Source organism: Solea solea, chromosome 20, assembly GCF_958295425.1.
Source record: "Solea solea chromosome 20, fSolSol10.1, whole genome shotgun sequence".
NCBI lineage: Eukaryota > Metazoa > Chordata > Actinopteri > Pleuronectiformes > Soleidae > Solea > Solea solea.
The window spans coordinates 5314240-5333738 of NC_081153.1; the positions used below are offsets into that span (position 1 = coordinate 5314240).

The window sequence follows — 19499 nt, forward strand, 5'->3', positions numbered from 1 at the left end:
GATGTAGTAAGAAAAGAGCCACAGTCTGATTAGTACTGGCATATGGTACTGTATATATTGTATATTACATATACTGTCTGGAGCTGGAATGCAGACACAGTGTGATTCAGACTTGGAATATATTATAATTGCCAAGCACTAACTTCAAAACAGAAAAAAAGCAACTTCCCGTATTATTTTGCAGTGGCTGGTTTCACATAAACAGGAGGCTTCTCCAAAATCCAACATCTTTCACTCACTTCTCACTAATGAGGGGCCATTACGACTCAATGCTGTGGTTCCAACTCTATGTGTCAATCATTCCTGTCAAAGACTGACACCCAAGAAGAGGTCTCTTTGGGGAGATTTCTATGGTTTCACACGTGATGGTGCGTCTTCATGAACATAGAACGAGGAAGTGTTCTCATGGAAGAACCGGATGACCAGAGGATGAGACAGAGGACTTATGTCGTGAACAGCTTCCATCGTCCAGGTCTGGGAGGTCCTGAACTCCAAGAGTGTCACCCCCAGAGCACCATGAAGGTGTTTCATAAGGAGAGTTGGGACCTCCTGGACCTCCTGGACCTCCAGAACTTTGGGTTTACGTCTATCACCGGCACTGTGTCTGAGATGTGCACAGATTTTTACTTTGCTCTACTAACGGTGATGTTCTGAGAGCAGCAATTCTCCGCCACATTCAAAGAACGTGCTCTCATAGTTGCCGTCGTTGGCCTTCAGGGCAGAACTTTTTTCAAACGGTGGCGTACGACTCATCAAGATGACTCCAGCATCTTACTTAACGAGCGTCGTCGGTGCCAAAGAGAAACGTTGCATATCGTGGCTAAACATAGAAACCGATGCCATCAGCAGTCATTTTTTTTTAATACCCAGAGGTGATGTAAACAAGCACACCTAAGGAGTGCATCAGCTTCAGTTTAAGGCATTGGAAGGTACATGAGAGATTTAGATGTGTTGATGATTATTACATGCTACAGATATTTAAATGACTTGAATACATGTTTCTTATGACGTTATTGTAAAACAGCTCAGTTACTTGGTTGGTTTACGTCTACGCATGAAAGACTACGGCTCTACATTGATTCTATAGTTTATGTTACACCTAAGCTTCATGCTTGCGCCGCGTCACTGCCGTGTCTTCATTGTTGCCGTCTACACACTTTAGGTCAGGAGCGATATATTTGCGTGTAAAAGTAGAAAAGTCCTGTGTTGCATTCCTGAGTAACTCCACTCACGAAATCTCACGTAGCCTGATTGTCTTTTGATACTTGGTCCTTGGAGAATTAACACGGGGCTAATAACGGAGGGGACACATAAATCTAAGGACATTTTAAAAACCGCAGTGTATAAGTTTGTCTCTGTGTTATTTACGAGAACGCGCACGAAATGCTGTTTGGCCGACTCTTGGAGCGGGAGAATGTAAATTCTAAAATAGGAAAAAAGCTCTCCGTTCTCTAACAACAAAACATAAATCCTCGGCAGTAAAAACCCCTCCTGAACTGAAGAATGCTGCTGCTTCAGACTCACTCGGTCTGGTATGAGACTCTTGAAAGTGTCATTATCAGCAAACCCTTCACGACATATCTGTAGTACGTTAACATTTGCTCTACACTAGCAATTGACCTTTTGCTTGAACGGCGTCGACAGTCTAACGCGTCGGTAACTCCGGAGGCAGGTCTCTTAACCTTTAGACTTCACATGATGAAGCACACACTTCGCTCTCTTTTGTTTGTTTGGGTTTTTTTTCATCCAGAAACACAAGAGCATAAAGCGTAGGGTGCAGAACATGACAAAAGCTGGTCCCAGACGTGACGATGCCTCCGTCTGTCTCTGTCCTGCAGCTTAAAGGATATTCGATGTTTGCACTTTAGTCACCCCGGAAAAGCCTTGTGTGTGTGTGTGTGCCAACATTTTTTTTCTCGAGGTATTCCTTACAGTGTTCCTGACTCTATGCTGTGGATCAAAACACTTAACATCCTCAATAAAAGCTCATTAAAACCCTAGTAAAAGCTACAGAAATAGCCCTAATAAAAAGTGAGTCCAAAACAAAAGGCTGCCTAGATGTTTTAGGTCTTAACTTTGAGAAGAAAGCAGGAACAGAGTGAACACGCCACTAAAATGGAAAAATCATTTAGACCTCACATCTCCAAGCAGCAGACCACAGTTCAACACCTTAAACAGGGGAGGAGAAGCGATGGTGAGGGGACTCCAGTGTGTTTTTATGACGAGAATGTCGACACGATGAGGGAAAGACAGGCTCTTCTTTTCCCCCCACGCCCTAACAAAGTGCAACTAAACCCAACCACAAGTTATTTTGATGTCGTAAAAGCTGAGATGTGCAACAAACCCCACTATCATCATCGTCATCATCATTGCTCACATCAAATGTGCCCAAAAGAAGTTCAAGGACCATTGTGTAATGGCGTGTGTCCAGCGCCTCGACCTTGACTCGTCTCGCCTCGGCACGGCACGGTTATTTTGTGTTTCCACCAGCGATAGTACCTGGTCCTTTTATTTAGGGGAGGTTACAAGTGAGGTGAGGCGATACTATGCGTGACGTCGCCAGACTGCCTGGTCAGAGTACCGTCACAGGAAGATCAAGCCGAACAGTAGATCAGTTAAAAAGACTTCACAATCCTCAAAACGTGGGTTCATCTCCAACAATTAGCAGGGAAATGTGTAAAATCTCAATATTTCACAGAGGAGTCTAGACGGAGTCTGTGCTCCGGTCATGGAGGAAGTACTGAACAAATCTTTTTAATGAACTGATTCTAATGATTCAGTTACACTGAGAACAACTGCTTTCCAAGACACGAGTCACTCGTTTGTGTCACGGCAGTTTCATGCAGCCGAGCAGTGATGACTCCGCCCACGTGGAGTAGGTACGATTTTGTAGTGGAAAACCAACCTGAACCGTGTCGTGCCGAGGTGAGTTGAGGCGAGGCGAGTCGGGACCATAGGTGGACAAAAGGGGCTTAAGATTCAGTGGGTGGGAGATGTTGCATCTTTCAATGAACTGAATCCCTTTCAGGACAAAGATGGCAGTGCAACACGGGAGACTGTAAGCTGAAGAGGACGCACTCTGGTGCAACACGAGCGGCTCGTTCTCAGTCAACGGACATGTTAAATAAGTGTCACATTTCCTTTTGGATCAGAGAACGTGATCTGACTTTGCAGAAACGCACACATCATGGCAGCACGTGACAGATCCTATCACAGACACTGAGCACTTGAGGTACAGTTGATGAGTCCGCCATCAAGTCTGCCCGTTACACCGTGGTCTTTGCAGTGAGTAACTTTGATCGGGCTGTCATTTTTAACTCAAATGGTGACGCGCTACACCTTCAAACATAGTGTTACTTTGTCATCTATGGTTTAGAACCAGAGATTCTTCCACATACTGGTGGTGTGTCATGAGCGTAACATCACTTTTTTGGTTTTAAGGGCCTTCAAGCTGGACCTAAGATCAAGTCGTGATGCGATTCAAAAGAGATTTCAGATTAAAAGTGACAGCCCTAACAGTTAACATTTAAACATGTCACAAAACGACAAAGGCTGTGATTCATTGACTTGTTTCCATGTTGACAGGCACAGCATAGCAACAAACCAAATTAGCAAAGGATGGAGCGCGTCGTGACGGGCGACTGCTGTGTGTGGTTACTGTTTAGCAAAAAGTGTAAAGAGTAAAGAGGTGTTGTTTTTTTTAAACTTCAGCCACTTTTGGCTGGAATTAGTCACAGGGAAGGAAACGGTGGCGATAAAAGTTTGGAGAATGTAAAAGTGACGAGTCTCTCAGTCTCTCCACGGGGAAGTCTTTAATGTTCAAGAAGCTTTCAAATAAAAGCCAGCCACAGCATAGTCAGCGCCATCAGCAGCAGTCCTGACAGGACCAAGGACATCCGCGACGGCTTCAGCCTCGCCGGGTTTAGCTCGCACGGGTTAACCAAGCTCCTCCCCACAGTCGGCACGTCAATATCTACCTTCAGAGTGCGACCGTGACCTAGTTCTTCCTCGCCTTCGTCCTCCTCATCATCATCATCCTCATCAACCCAAGCAACGTCAGTGTCCTCCTCGTCTTGCTCCAGGAGGCAGGCCTGTCTGTACAGCGGCGGTCTCCCTGGCACTGGGGACAAACTATAGGCTCTTACCTTTGGTCCGAACCGCGACTGCCTCCCTCGCTGTGCTCAGCAGCAGCAGCAGACCAAGAGAGACAGAGAACAATGAACAAAGAAGTGGAATATGGTCAACTGACAACACAAGGGAGGAGGGAGGAGGGGGAGGGGGGAGAGATAGAGGATTGAGGTAAAGAAATGAAGGAGGCTGAAGAAGGTGGACGACAAGAGGCTCTGGATGTTGTGCAGGTTGGGGACTGAGGTGGATTTGACCATCTTTTGCAAGCTTTGGGGAACCATTACTGTAATTTAGACAATTACAATAATAAGCTCCAGTAAGATCTAAATCTGGCTTCTACTCCTTTGTGGTTAAAATAGCGACGGCATACGTGAAAAACCTGTCTGTAACTCAGAATTTTACTTTTTGCCTGAACATGTTCGTAAGAATTTATACCAACCCTGAAATTCACCTTTGAAGATATTTATTGCAACACTGTTCTCCTCAAAATCACCTGGACTCAGAACGACAGCTCATTATTACAAAGTCTGACGAGAAGAAGAAGAACATGCACTGATCATCAGACGTGGCTGATAAGAGGAGCTTTTTTTGGGGGGGGGGAGTGAAACCAAGAGAAGAACAAATGCACATTGAATAAGCTTTGATTAAGTCCTTATTTTGATATTTATTTATTTATTTATTAAGTCAGGCAAAAAACATTGAAAAGGTTTTTCCACACGTTATCGGGAGCTAATTCTACGCGGTAACTAAAGTCTTCTTTTTTTAATGCAGCTGGAATCATAAAAGGTAGTGACTCTACCTTTTAGTGAGAAAAGACCGACAGCCACAGTCGCGGTAAACACGCGACGCTGGGGCTGAATAAAGGGAATTACTATCAGGGTTTGTTTTTTTTCTGCCACTACAAGTTGTTTGTAAAAATGTACATTTTAAACACTTTTAAACCCAGCCATAGTTCTACAGTATGAGCACTACGTCCTCTAAAAATAACGCTATAGGGACAGTGAGGTGGTCTAATCTGGTTTCCCGAGGACAGTACGGAGGCTTGTTAATATCTCCTCCGTGGACGGGGCTTCCTCTGACAGCTAAAATGCTGGCTAGTGCAAACTATCTTGGCAGTGCAAAGTTGTCTAAATGCCAACAGGGAGAATAAAAAAATACACACACACACACACATGGACTGGGACGGCCTGGCGACGCCATCGTCGTGTCATTTGCTTTAAAAATAAATGCACCATCAGTCCGTCAGCTGGAGAATGACAGCGAGTCTGAAAGAGACAGATCTGCACTGCTGTCAGTGGGGGGTGTGGGGTGGGGGGGTGCTATCATGGCTGGATTTGTACGTTTATTATTGTGCAGGACCCAGAGTCTGGGACAGAAACTGTGTCTTTAAGTTGTGAGCGGACGAGAGCCAAGAGCCGGGGGGAGACGCCGGCAGGGCGGGGGACTGAGTGACTCTTTGACCTTCTTTGTCATTGTGCAAGTGCATGGGGAAGGATGGTGATGGTGATGGTGATGGTGCTGGTGATGGTGCCGGTGCGGCACAACCAGCCCCACACTTCAGAGAGAAGAGAGACAGAGGGAGAGGGGGGGAGAGAGAGAGGGGGGAGGGGGAGTGGCAGAGATACACGACAGAGACACGGAAAAAACACATAAAGACATCCAGGTTTGGTTTGGGTGGATACAGGGAAGAGGAGTGGAGGGTGAGACAGATGAGGGGGGGAGGGGAGGGGAGGAGGTGGTTGTCAGTCATCTGACGACTCATCATTCTTCTTTTCTTTTCTTTTTTTCCCTGTGAGTTCATTTTGCTCATCATTGGTTACATCAGGCAGACACGAGTCAGACATCATGCAGGTACATCGTCGTGGGTCGATTGTGTTTTTTTGACCTTCGCCATGCGGTTGATCAAGCAGCATGAGAGAAGCTCGCAGTAGCCATTCACAGAGCAAGAAGGCAGCAGTGACAAGGGGTTAAACGTGAAGCGCTGAAGGAGGTAGGATCTGGGACAAGTATGCTTCAAAACAAAGTGTCAGCACCTCAAGAACCCTACCTTCCTTCCTGCCACCTACACTTCCCCCGGCTTCATCTCACGGGGGCTGCGTTATTTTCTCTCTTTCTTTTTTTTCTTTACAGTTTTTGAAACTTTCCTCAAAACCAACTTCACTGTGCCCTCTTTTTTTTTTTGCCACCCGTTGTGTGAAATACAGCAAGTGTCCACCCTTGTCTCCACTTTCATGAAAATCATGGCGATGATGATGAGGAGTTTGTCACCTCCGAGGACAAACGCCTCTGCCCTCGGGGGGCGTGTTCTCTCTCTGGCAGCGCTTGTGCTGTTTAAACTGGCAGGTTTGAAGCATACTGAGCCCTTAATGTTGCAGCAGAGCGCGCAATCTGTTCAAAAGTCGGGAAAGCTGCTCGTAAACAACAGGGGTGAAAGGCCACAGCAGCCTCCAGGCGCCATTCGTTACACTGCCCATGGAGGAGAAAAGGCCGGTCAGCGTGGACCTGGCTGCGACCTGCAGCAGGAGATGATCAGAGCACCTTTACCTCATACACGCCATCAACTACTCTGTGTGCAGGCACAACGGAGGACATCTTCCCCTGCACACACACACACACACACACACACACACAAACACACATGCCTTCATCTTCACAAAATAAACAGCAATGAAAACAGTTCTATAGGTGTCTCTCTCTCCTCCGTCTGTCACTGCAGCTTTAGTCGAATCCTCATGCTGAAGCAGTGGAATGATATGGAGAGAGGCAACAGCACCACCACATGGAGGGTCCGTGTACAGTCCTCAATCAAACACTTTGGTTTTTAGACGACAACGGTGTCACAGAACCTCTTCAGTGACTCAATCTGTCTTTTTAAGTGTGACCCTTGTGATGAAATCCACGTTTAATAGCTTTTAAAGTCTCGTCTGATGCGGGTTACATTAGTGCCACCGGGGTGTTTAGAAGTGTTATTAATATTTCATCACTGTTGTTAAAATGCAATAGACGCACAATATTTCTGCACAGAGAACGGGAGACCGGTGTGCTCTGATTAGCAGATCTGCCGAAAGCAGACGACGCTTCATGCATTATGTACTCGTGAAGTCGGAGGAAAGAGTCAGTGAACCGAGTCAGCACAGGGTGGAAAACAGCACAGTGAAAACAGGAAGTTACAGTGCAGCGAAAACAACGACTGGACGACTACGAAGGTCACTTTTTTTCACCTATGGTTCCAGCTCGACTCGCCTCGGCACGGTTTAGATGGTGTTTCCATTACAAAATAGTACCTCCTCAATGTGGGCGGAGTCATCACTGCACGTCTGCATGACTTTGTTTTACACACACACACACGAGTGACTTGTAAAGCAGTTGTTTTCAGTGTAACTGAATCGTTCGAATCAATTGATTCAACATTTTTGTTCAGTTCTTCGTCCGTGACCGGAGCACAGACTCCGTCTGACACAGTCACTGGACTGAAATACAGCCGTAATAAACACACCAGACTCCTCTGTTAAATATGGAGATTTTAGACATTTCCCTGGTAATTGTTGGAGATTAACCCACGTATTTTTAGGATTTTTAAGTCTGTTTAACTGATCAACAGTTCGGCTTGATTCTCTGGTCTTATGTCGCGCTCGTGACTCTTCCTGTGACGACACTCTCTGACCAATCCGTGGCCGTGTCACCTCAGCCTCGACAGAACAGGTACTAAAAAACAGTATCAGGTACTATCAATAGTGGAAACACAAAATAACCGTGCCATGCCGAGGCGATGGTGAGTCGAGCTGGTGGAAAGGCGCCATATTTACCAGCATAATGAATAGTATTAGCATAATTCTGCCTTAAACACTGTTAAAACACACAAAGCAAATGAGTACTTAAAGGTACGGCGAGTCATTTCTGCGTCTGCAAGCGCCATTCGCCGGGAAAACTTACGCACTACAGCTTTATCTCAGCATCAGTGTGAGCCCTGAGCATGTTTTATATATGTGTGGTACTACAGTATGTGTAGGAGTGAGAGCATGGTGTGTAATATCCACTGTGCGGGAGAGCCTTGATTTCTTTTGGTAAATTATCAAATTCCCTTGTCAGAGATTATTAAAAATGAAAATACAATTTCACACACACACACAAAGTAAAAATAGATATATATAGAAAATACTAGTCCGTGGCCTGGGGGGGGGGGGGGGGGGGGGGGTTGGGAAACCCTGTTATAAGAGCATTGCTATAAGTAATGTAATGAAAAGCTTTACACACACAAACCTGAAACCCTGAAACGGAAGCAGCCGAGTGGGAACATGCATGGCATTAATAACATTAGTGTTTTTACTTCCCTGTGCTGCTGCTGCTGTTTGATTGATTGATTGATTGATTGATTGATTGATTGATTGATTGATTGATTGTCGTCAGTGAAACACACTGTAAAGAATTATGAGGTTCTAGCCCATGTGAATAAAACTGTCTCCACTTGATTTCTTGCTGAGCTTTTCTCAAATTAAAGTCACGACTCTCTTTCTCTCTTTTTCTTTTTTCTCTCTCAAACATAGAGCCCTCGGCGTCTGTATCTGCATAAATGATATAATAACGATCAAACTCCAATAATTAAGAAGTGACAGTGGACATAGATCACAGTGGGGGGGGGCTTGACGTCAGATTTAATCGCTGTCACATCAACATTACTGGGGCATTTTCTTTTTAAAACTTTATTACACAACTGGAGTTCTGGATTGTTTGCTTAGTTTCAAATCAAAACAGGGAGAGAAAGTGAAAGTGTAAGTGTTAATGGATTGTTCAGGAAATGACTGTTAATAACTGCGTCATCATTTCCAAAAGCAACAATCCAAAAACATGCAATATGGGGCATTAGGTAAACTGGACACTGTGAATTGACCGAGCGTGTGTGGTTGTTTGTAGTGCTGTCAAACGATTAAAGTATTTAATCGCGATTACTCGCATTAATGTCATAGTTAACTCTCCATTAATCGCACATTTTATATGTCCCTTGATTTCTTTTTGTCACGTTATTTTTTTCTCATTTTAATGCTCTTATCGACATAGAAGTAGAAGTGCATCGTCTTGCTTTATTGAGACAATATCTCTGTCACTCTGCATATTTTGAGTTATTCCTCTTATGGTTAGAGCCGCACAATAATAAGAGAGGTTTAATGTGTTGTTGCCGTAACGAGCTAATCCGAGCTAAAGGAGCTAGCGCTCTTCGGGGGTCTGCCAGCTTGGTTGGTAACACTGCGTACATCATTACGTGGACGTGGGGAGTGCGTCGAGAAATGTCCGCTTGGAGACGGAGAAGTTTTTCTAACGTTACTACACTACAAACTTTGCTCGGCCAAAAAGAACGTTAATCTCGCGATAAAAATCAACGGCGTTAAAATGGGTTTGCATTAACGCCGTTGATAACGAACGCGTTTTACTGACAGCACTAGTTGTTTGTTTACGTATGTGGCCCTGCGATGGACTGGCCAACTGGTGTGACACCCAACCCCCCCCCCCCCCCCCCCCCCCCCGCCCTCATGTGGAGGATAAATCAGTCAGAATCTGAATCAGTCGAAACAAGAGCTTAGTTTCCAAATGTTCAAGGTAGTGATCAGAGAAATAAAAATAGTCTGGATGTGTTTACTTCTGCTCAGTCACGCTGACAGTTAAATATGTGTTTCTTAGAGGACTTGAAAAGGACACAGAACTGACGGCGCAGTAAAATAAACAGTGTTTTACTTTATGAAAGAGTTTCCATCAAAATCGTGTGAAGGACTCGAGGAGAAACAGCTGCAGCGCGTCACAGCGGCTCCAAGGTCACAGCCAAGAAATTTATAGACGCATAAAACTTAAACGTGTGTAACCTTTGGTGATTTTTGTTGTGATTGATGTTATTATTATTATTATTCTGACTCTGTCTGGCAATACTATCAGACCTGACGGTGGGAGTGTTTGTGCGTATACAGCAGCAGCAGCACAGGGTTTATTTATCACATTAAAATAAGTGTGTTTTTTGGGGAGTAGAACTTTTTTTGTGGGCATTTCTTTATGTTTTCACCAGTTTTCACTTTAACTTCTTATTATAAAGATGTGGAAATGTCACAAGACAACATATATATGTATATATATACACAGAGGAAGTTGTGATGAACTAAATGTGGTATTTGTGAGAGTGTGATAAGACATTTGTTTATGTTTGAAAACCATGCGCTACAGTTTGAAATAGAAAGGGTAAAAACCCTGTTTTGAGGTTTCGAATTTGTTTGACAATAAAGTGTCAAATGTCCCATAAACTAATTGTTTCCCTGTCAAACGTCGCCCATTTTAACAGGTAAGTTTGACGTGTCACGTGCGAGTCAGAGAAAAGTGACACCAGTTTGGCCTCAGCCTCGCTCAGCACGTCTCAGACTGATGGAGTCCTGGGAAGCTGCCAGCAAACACACTACAACAGGGACAACGACGACACCTCTCAGCTTATTCGGAAGCTTCGCTCACTGACAGCCACTACAATGGATGGGATGACGTCGACTCGTGAGAGTCGCGTTGCTGCTTCTCCGTCTGGGAGGTTCAAAGGGGGACTCACCGCTGGCTGGAGCTTGCCGTTGAAGCTCGCCGTGCGGAACGGCGAGTTGGTGGACAGACGCTTGTCCCACTCGCTGGGACGAGGCTCCGGCACCGACTCCATGAAGCTCCTCTTCAGCTCGCTGATGCTCGTGTGGTGGCGCATGATCTCCGTCTGGGTCTTGTCCACGTCCTTTAAACGAGAGCGCAGTCAGAGTCAGAGACGCACGCAGCGACAGTGAGGAGAGAGAGAGAGACAGAGAGACAGAGAGACAGAGAGAGACAGAGAGAGAGAGAGAGAGAGAGAGAGCAGCACGTTTACATGACAGGGAGAAGACGAAAGGGCCAAAACACAATCAATCAGCCAGACTGGAAATGATTTCAAAAGCATGGAAAAGAAGAATAAAGTGTGTCCTCCATGACATGCTGAGGTCGGTCAGGGAGGCAGAAATTCAAACTGGGATCCAAATTTCAGACGCTGACATTGGCGTCACAATATAAACGACCAGATATAGAAGATTAGTTACGAGTTACTCGTAAAGTTTTACTGGTGCTTACATGGAAAGTGAAAAACACAACAAAGTCCATTTAACACCAATTTCCATTTAGACTGAGTCAAATTAGACTCTTTAAGTGTTATTTAAACACTTAATTTAAACATTTTAGTGATACACGATCGGTGGATCTCCTGCTCTTTACAGACAGTGCTGTTGACCTTACAGAGAACGTGAAGGTCACCATGGTGTATTGATGTTTTCTTTTTTGTCTCATTATGGGTTGTTCTCCGGGTTCTCCGGCTTCCTCACACAGTCCAAAAACATGGGGATTAGGTAAATTGGACACTGGCGATGTGTGCAGGGTGTGACCCCGCGACCCTCATGTGGAGGATAATGGGGTAGAACATTTTTTTTTTTTTAGGATTCAGCACATAAAAATTGCAAATTATACAGCTTAATCTCTCCGTATTGAATCTACACGTCACTGTTGAGCTAACTCATTTGGTTGTAGTTTACATTTCCACTCTTCTGAAATCATTTAGCGAGACGCACACACACACACAGAGACGACACAAAACACACAATCACAGACAGACACTTAAACACAGCATGGGTGATTTGGTTTCATGACGTCATCAGAAGCCACGAGGATCCATGACAAACAAACAAACAAACAAACAAACAAACAAACAAACAAGCAGCAGCAGCAGCAGCAGCGTTTGGAATGAGAGTGAGTGACACAACTGGGGGGAGAAAAATAATGCAAAAAAGCTTTTTCTTTTTTTTTTCTAATCTGTGTTAATCAACCCTTTTCACAGCAGACACTTTGACTTTTTGACATAGAATTAATGACAGCAGTTATGGCTGCGTGTCATTTATATATACATATATATACATATATATACAAATACATGAATTGTCTGTATGTTTTGTCAGTATATATATATATATATATATGTACTGACAAAACATACAGACAATTATATATATATATATATATATATATATATACATATATATACGTATATGTTCTGACAAAACATACAGACAATTCATGTTGCATGAGGTAAAATGCAGACATTGGCTTCAAACACTATAAGGAGCTTTGTTTAAAAGACTTTTTTGTGCATCCAAATCTGTTATTTTCTATGGACACTACGACAGAGTATAAGGGCCGAACTGAAGACATTTTTTTAGAATCTTTCGAGAATAAAGTCATAATATTACGGGAATAAAGCCATAGTTATTTTTTTTACATAATTATTAAGCAAAATCTATATGTTCAGCTGCAACCATGCGTCAAAATGAGAAATGCCGAGCATTTTGTGAAGTTTTGGGCTTCTCATATATGGGGAAATATGTAATCCTTTGGCTCATTAGCACCACATTACCTTTTTTTATTTGGATTTATTTTATATACTATATGCAGTTAATGCCCTTGGGTTCATTCTTTCTCCAATGCAATGGAGGTTAGGTACATTGCTCATAGGTAACCCAACCCTTTGACCTGGCGGGGACTCGAACCGGCAACCCTCCGGTTACGAGCCAAGTTCCCTTTCTTTTTGAGAAGACTGTGCGAGAAACTGAGTCTGTTTTGAGGAAAGAATCACACACAGACTTGGAGGAAATCGTCTCATAACCTGATAATATTACGACTTTGTTTAATTACACGACGGTGTGAGCTATTTGGAAAAAAATTCTGTGGTTTCTTAAAGAGGAGAAGTTGCACATTAAAGCCGGCGTGTGGTTATTACGGTAATTTCACTCACGCTGTTGCAAAGAGTACATAGTTTCCATTTTTTTGGCCTGTTTTTGCTCATTGAGACAAAGAATCAAACAAACGTTATTTTAAATATGTTTTATACTGTTCAACTTTCATATTTAACACGCAAAAATCTATCTTTTTGTTTTTTTCTTCATTTTAAATTGTAAATACGCTACTTTAACATGCAGTAAACTGAAAATAACTGCCAGATATTGAAAAATGTTCTGGGAAATTGGGCAAAAACACTTACTCACAGGACATTTTCTGGCCCTTTTATGGTTAAAATAAGCACACAAAAAAGTCCACATGGGCATTTTGAGGCTTAGGTGTTAAAGGGTTAACTCGGAATATTGCGACTTTATTCTCGATAGATTAAATCATTATTTTACCCTTCAGTTTGGCCCTAATACTTAAATAAAAATAAATATCTCAATTTTTCCTCATGCTTTGACCACAGAAGTGGCTCAAACTGGTCTTTTCGTCGTCTCTGAAATAAACGTTGAACCTCCATCGATCAGACAAAGCTCATGAAGCAGCTGGTGAAGGAGAGAACGCACACACACACTTTTCTTTTCCTCTTTTTTGTGAGCAGCAAAGTTGCTGTGAGGAAGATGCAGCGCTGATCATCCACCATCATCATCATCCTTGTTTTGATCATTTGTCTTTTAATTGAATGTGTTAATGGGGAGTCGGAGTCTTCACACCACGGACTGTGGACTCAAAAGCATTAGGACTTTCTTGAATGTCTGTTTTGATGTTTGTTTTTAAATCTGCTTGTGTAGCACTTTGAGACTTTATGAATATGGTGTATATATATATCGGTGTGTTTTTAGAGAGGGAAATCTTCACATTGTGCATATTCACACGCAGAATCTAACACCAGAAACACTCACGCTGCTGTCGATCGAGCCGTGACTGATGATGAGAACCAATTAGGAAAAGTGAGAGTCTCACTTTCTGTTTGTTCAGGCGAAAAAAAAACTGGAGGTTTTTTTGGGGACTTAAATGATGCCATGAGCGTTTCTAAACTCCTGAAACCTCCTGAACTCAACATCACAAACGTCGAATCAGTGTGAATAAAATATCCGGAGGCACTGACAAGTCATTCAAAATGTCTGCAGGGAAGAAGGTTGTTGTTTTTTTGGCCAAGTTTCGACTGAAACTTCACCAAACTGTCACTGACTCCCCTTCATTATACTCTAACCAGTCCTGGGTCTAATTAGTTAGTTATGATCAATTTAAAACAACTTAAATGATCCTATACTGACAAATAGTGAAACCATCATTTACTGCAGGGGTTTGGAAGAGCCAATGAGCATCAAGGTCAAAGGTTGATGATATTTCACATAAATGTGTTTTTTTGATACATAAATTTCACGATAAAACACTTATTTATGGTGCAAAAATGAATCTGTAGACGGGCATAAGTCATTATAACTTGATATCAAAGTGGCGGGCCGCATGTGGCCCACGGGCCGCGAGTTTGGCACCTCTGGTTTAGAGTTTGCCCCCATTAAAGGTTAATTAAAGGTCACGTCGAAGATGAGCTACAAAGTACAAATACTTGGTTACTGTACTTAAGTACAAAATTCACGTATGTTTACTTTACTTTATTTGTATTTCTAGTACTTTTACTCCACTATATTTCCTCTAACTCTCTTTGTGACTCGTTACTAGCAAATAAAATCAGAAGAAGAAGAAGAGTTGGTATTATGGTCTGTATTTATACAGAGCTTTTCCACTCTCTACTCAGCCACAGTGTTCAGCCAATCACATGCTGCAACATGGGATTAAGTGTCTTAAAGTGCTCAAGGACACATTAGACTAGCAGAGCCAAGAATTGAACCCACAACCTTCCAATTGAAAGACAACTCGCCTTACCACTGAGCCACCATGGCTCAATGCTAAATTTGAAAGCTTTTATATCGACGGTAAAACTCTGGCTTCAACAAAGGCACAAACTGCTGCTTCTTTACACATTGTTGTTCATATTTTTAATGCCGTGTATGTTTATTGTGGTAATCAGTCTGATTGTCTGTATTTAATTGTTTTTATATATTATTATTACTATTATTATTATTGTTGTTATTATTATTACTATTTATTTGTTCCCAAACAGGGCTGTAAATAGATGTTGACATGTTTTGTCCCTATAGAATAAATACCACGTGTTTCCAGTACATCCGGCCTTAACGGCAGGTGCATTTTTAAATGACAATAAATATATAAAAACACCTTTTATATATTGTTATATCGCTTATATCTGCCGTCATTGCTATGAAACCGCTCCCAATCGTGTTTCATAAAAGGAAAACACAAAAAAAGGGCAAAGAGACAATGTCAAAGTAAAGTGCATCTACTTGCATGAGAATCAGAGAGGAACATGGTGCATGCGAAGCCTTTAGGGTTACGCTGAAAACAAGGCAGGAAATAAAAAAGAAAGAAAGAAAGACAATGAAACGGCATGCAAGAAAAAGAAGGAGATGACGACGACTACAGCCAAAAGAGACGTTTAAAAAAAACTCAAAAAAGATACAAACCTCCAACATTAAATTGCTATGTCTGATATAAATACTTTCTCCCTCAAGTTTCTTTGCTCTCTTCTGTGAAAAAGGCAGGAAAAAAAGGAAGGAGGGAGAGTTGGAGTTGGTTGGAGGCGAGCAGAAGCAACAACTCATCCAAACATTCTTAATATTTCATTAGCAGTGGAAACGGCGTCAGCCGTCAGCGACACACACACACACACACACACACACACAGACGCACGCACACACGCGCGCACACACACACGCACGTAGCATAAGAGAAGCCAGGCAGATATTACATGCTGTGCATGCAGAGGCTGCTGCAGTGCAGTGGAGCTTCTGTTTGTGTGTGTGTGTGTGTGACAACCTATCCTGTCTGCATGGAAACATTTTAAAAGTGACTCTACGTGAGTTTTAGTTTAGTTTAGAAACCACCTTTAGTTTAGCACGAACCCTTAACACGGTGATTTTGTGCGACAAAACTTACAAATACACACAACTGCTCGGCCTGAAATACACAATACAAACAAAAACACACAAGTGAAATGTGTCTATTTACTGTCTCACACACAGCGTGTCATTAGAGTCATTGGTGTTCCACATATTTAAGGGTTTTTGTATAAGAGGCTCATTCTCTCTGAAAATACCAAAATATTTTTATTCTTAGTGCAGATGAACTTGTTTTTAATCTCAAGGTTTTATACTTATAGTCCATAAATGTACTGTACCTACACCGGCTGAAGGCTTGTTTTCTTCAGTTCCGTATCGTTCGACAATAACCCCCGATTTATTTGTGCCTCTTAAACTGATTCACATGCAAAAAAAAAATAAAAATCCAATAATCATAAATAAGCAGCAATCAGCATCCTGGAGGGACACATTCTGTCACTGTCAAACAAACCAGTGCAACGGATTGTCCGCGTCTGGAGAAGGAGAAACCACATTTTCACTAAAAAATAAAAGCCAAACAAGATAAAAAAACCCGATTTCTCCGTCGTCCCGACAGCGAGTTCTCGTGCAGCTGATGGGGAAAGGAAACAGAAAAACAAAAACCCAGCACAGAGCATTCAGGAGAAGCACTCGGTGTCTGTGTGGAGACAAGCAGCGGCCGTCAGGCAACAGAGAAGAGGGAAAAGTGTCATGACGTGGAGGAGGGACGGCGGCTCAGGGACATGCTAACCTTTCTTACTCGTGCAACCTCCGCCTTTGTTTTGTCCTGAGGAGAGTGCTGCTCCCCCGCCCCCCCCGTCAAAGGAAAGGGACACAGTTAGGGTCTGCTCAGGTTCACACTCGTGAGAGTCATGGTTCAATACTTGGTATCAGTCTGACTCAAAGTCACTTAGATTGGAAAAAGGAAAAAAAGGGAAATCTGACAGAAAACAGGCGCCTGTTGAGATGATATTAACTTTCCCTCACAGCTGGTGTCCACTCGTTCATTATCTATTTTTCTCTAAATGGGAAAAATAATTTAACTCAATTAAAAAATCAAGTCAGAAATAAACTCCATTCTCTGGTCACAGTTACAGCACCATCGCATATGGGACAGAAAAAAATCCTTGAAAAAGGTTGATTAAAAGGTCTAAAATGACCATATCAGACTGATAACGGTATCAAAAAAGGGTGCGATCGAGTCATCGCTAACTAAAACCGAGTTCTTTTACAAAGAGTGGAGTCGCCCCCTGGTGGCTAAGGGTGCAATCACGCCAGCCCTTCTCAATCGAACCCTAGTTCATCTGCTCTGACATACTGGAGGTACTCTCGGTTGGGCTTCAAGTGAACCAAATGCAGGAATGCATTGTGGGTAAACACAACCAAAAGATACTGTCGTACTGTTCACATAAAACTACATAAAAAAAAACAAAGACTGACGGGATTTGACGCAGCTCCATGTTTTGCTCTCATGTGTCTCGTCTAAAGCCTCAGGAAGCCTCAGGATGTGACACGCCCCCCAGGATGTCCATATAAGGAGTTGTGTAGCATTCGATGTATAATGTTGTTGAAGAAGAACATGAATATAAAAAGAAGCTGCAGTTTCTTTCTGCCTTTATAGAAGCAGAATTATAAAGTTTAAAATGGCTGGTTACAGTAACTTCACCAACTTTAAAATCTGTATCAGACTGATACCAGTATCTGTAGATCGCTGGTTTGGAGCCATCCCTAACATATATACACATATATATATATATATATATATATATATATATATATATAAATATATATATACATATACACATATATATATAAATATATATATATATACATATACATATATATATATATATATATATGTATATATATATATATATATATATATATATATATACATATATATATATAAACATGTGTGTATTGACTGGTTTACTCCGGTGTGATCATGCATCAGGCAAAACAAACCTGGCTCCTTTTCTCTCTTTCCCCGTTGGCAGTGGACACAGAGGGGGAGTGTCTCCGCTCTCGCCTCGCTACTGTCTGCAGCAGCACAGACAAAGCTCACGCGTCAGGATCAGATCCAAGGGATTAAAAGAAACTTCCACAGAGCACAAGACGCTAAAGACAAAGATCTGTCCAAACATCTGTCCAACAAGTGTCCCATGTTCTGGATGCGTCTCTTGTTGCAGGGACTTCAATTTCTATTTGAAACAACAGGGCATGTGACCTTCCTGCATCCCAGACCAATGTGGTTTCTGTGACAGGATCTAGAGATGCATTCAGGACATATTTGGAGTCTGGACACTCAGGACATAATGATAACACCAGTGTCTCTGATTCACCCTGTCACATCCTCTGTTTGCTACATAAAAACACATGCAGTGACGTGATGATGCGCGCACGCGCGCGTGTGCGTGTGTGTCCGCTACCTTGATTTCAGGAGTGGAGTCTGGTCTCGGGCTGTGGCTCCTGGCGTGCTCGCCCCCGCGGCTTTCCTTCTTCAACTCGGACTTCCTGTCAGCGGAGCGGTGGCTCTTCGGCGTGCTGCCGTCACGCCGGTCAGAGCGTGCCAGGATCGTCAGCAGCGGTGACGGCGACGCTTCCCCGGGGGACGCCGGCGACATGACTGGAGCGCTGACTGGGCGGGTGGATTTGTTGTCGGGTGTGGACGCCATGGCTGAAGCAGACAGATCTCACATTACAGGAAGTGACTTGTTTCATGTCAGTTCAAGTGTGTTTTTGAAGGATAGATTTTCAGGCCACACGAGGACACAAAGAGAGCTCCTAATAACTGACGGTAAAAGAACACCTTTAATGAGCTGCTCCGGTGCGATGACCCAATTACTCAGACAGACATCGACGCGGAGTCGTTGGCGCTGCTGCTGCTCGAGGACTGAAAACCCCACAGTTGTGCAATTTTGCAAACGCCATCTCTTGTTACACAAGAAGCACCAAGAAGAGTGATTTTTCTGCTGCTCTCAGCTGCACAAAGAGCTTCCATCATCGCTGGTGATGATGACAATTCTCCCTTTACAGAGCTTTAATGACTGGGCGTTCTCTGCATGGACGCACAACACCTACGTACGGGCTACAGTCGAAAACACACGGCTGAAGCTGAGAATAAAACGAACAGGAACAACACTTTTTGCACATTAATTAATGAGCAGTTCGAGATTATGGAGCACAGAAAAAATCTATGCTGGCCAATTATTATTTAGTTTGAGCAAATAATGCACATCGTTAGGACCTAATCCCTGAGTCTGATATCCTTGACCTTGACATCAAATTGCAGTTGCAATATGTGAAGAGAAATCCTAATTACATCATTTTAAATGAGCTCTAAATGAGCTCTAACTCACACTAACTGTCTCTCTCTCTTAGGTTCACTTTATGTGACTGTGTGGTGTCCAATCACAGCACGTCCACAAGAAGACTTCATACAGATGCCCAATTTCACGTAACTGGTCACAATCTGACCCTTTCAAAAGACATCGCTAAAGCTCCTCGCTGCATCTACTGGTCCTGACTAGGTCAGTGATTATGGCAGATAAAGGTCCTAAAGATGGAACAAATACTCTTCCAGGCTCTTTTCTTTCTGCACTTAGA

General features: G+C 42.9%; 1 protein-coding gene across 6 annotated transcripts in view; it reads right to left on the minus strand.

Annotated features, from left to right (window-relative positions):
• The window catches only part of epb41a (erythrocyte membrane protein band 4.1a), a 47415-nt gene that overhangs the window by 23092 nt on the left and 4824 nt on the right, over window positions 1-19499 (minus strand). Inside the window, exons 10-16 of one of the 6 annotated variants that reach the window (XM_058618530.1) lie at window positions 18323-18570; window positions 17859-17933; window positions 16645-16692; window positions 15480-15542; window positions 10700-10870; window positions 6673-6726; window positions 3064-4175 (exon numbers count right to left, since the gene is read on the minus strand). In XM_058618530.1, the coding sequence (XP_058474513.1) occupies window positions 3831-4175; window positions 6673-6726; window positions 10700-10870; window positions 15480-15542; window positions 16645-16692; window positions 17859-17933; window positions 18323-18570 (1004 nt within the window). In that variant the 3' untranslated portion in view covers window positions 3064-3830. Of the gene's footprint in view, window positions 1-3063; window positions 4176-6672; window positions 6727-10699; window positions 10871-15479; window positions 15543-16644; window positions 16693-17858; window positions 17934-18322; window positions 18571-19499 lie in introns of those variants that run through there. The other 5 variants (XM_058618536.1, XM_058618531.1, XM_058618533.1 and 2 more) reach the window with 5 other exon arrangements.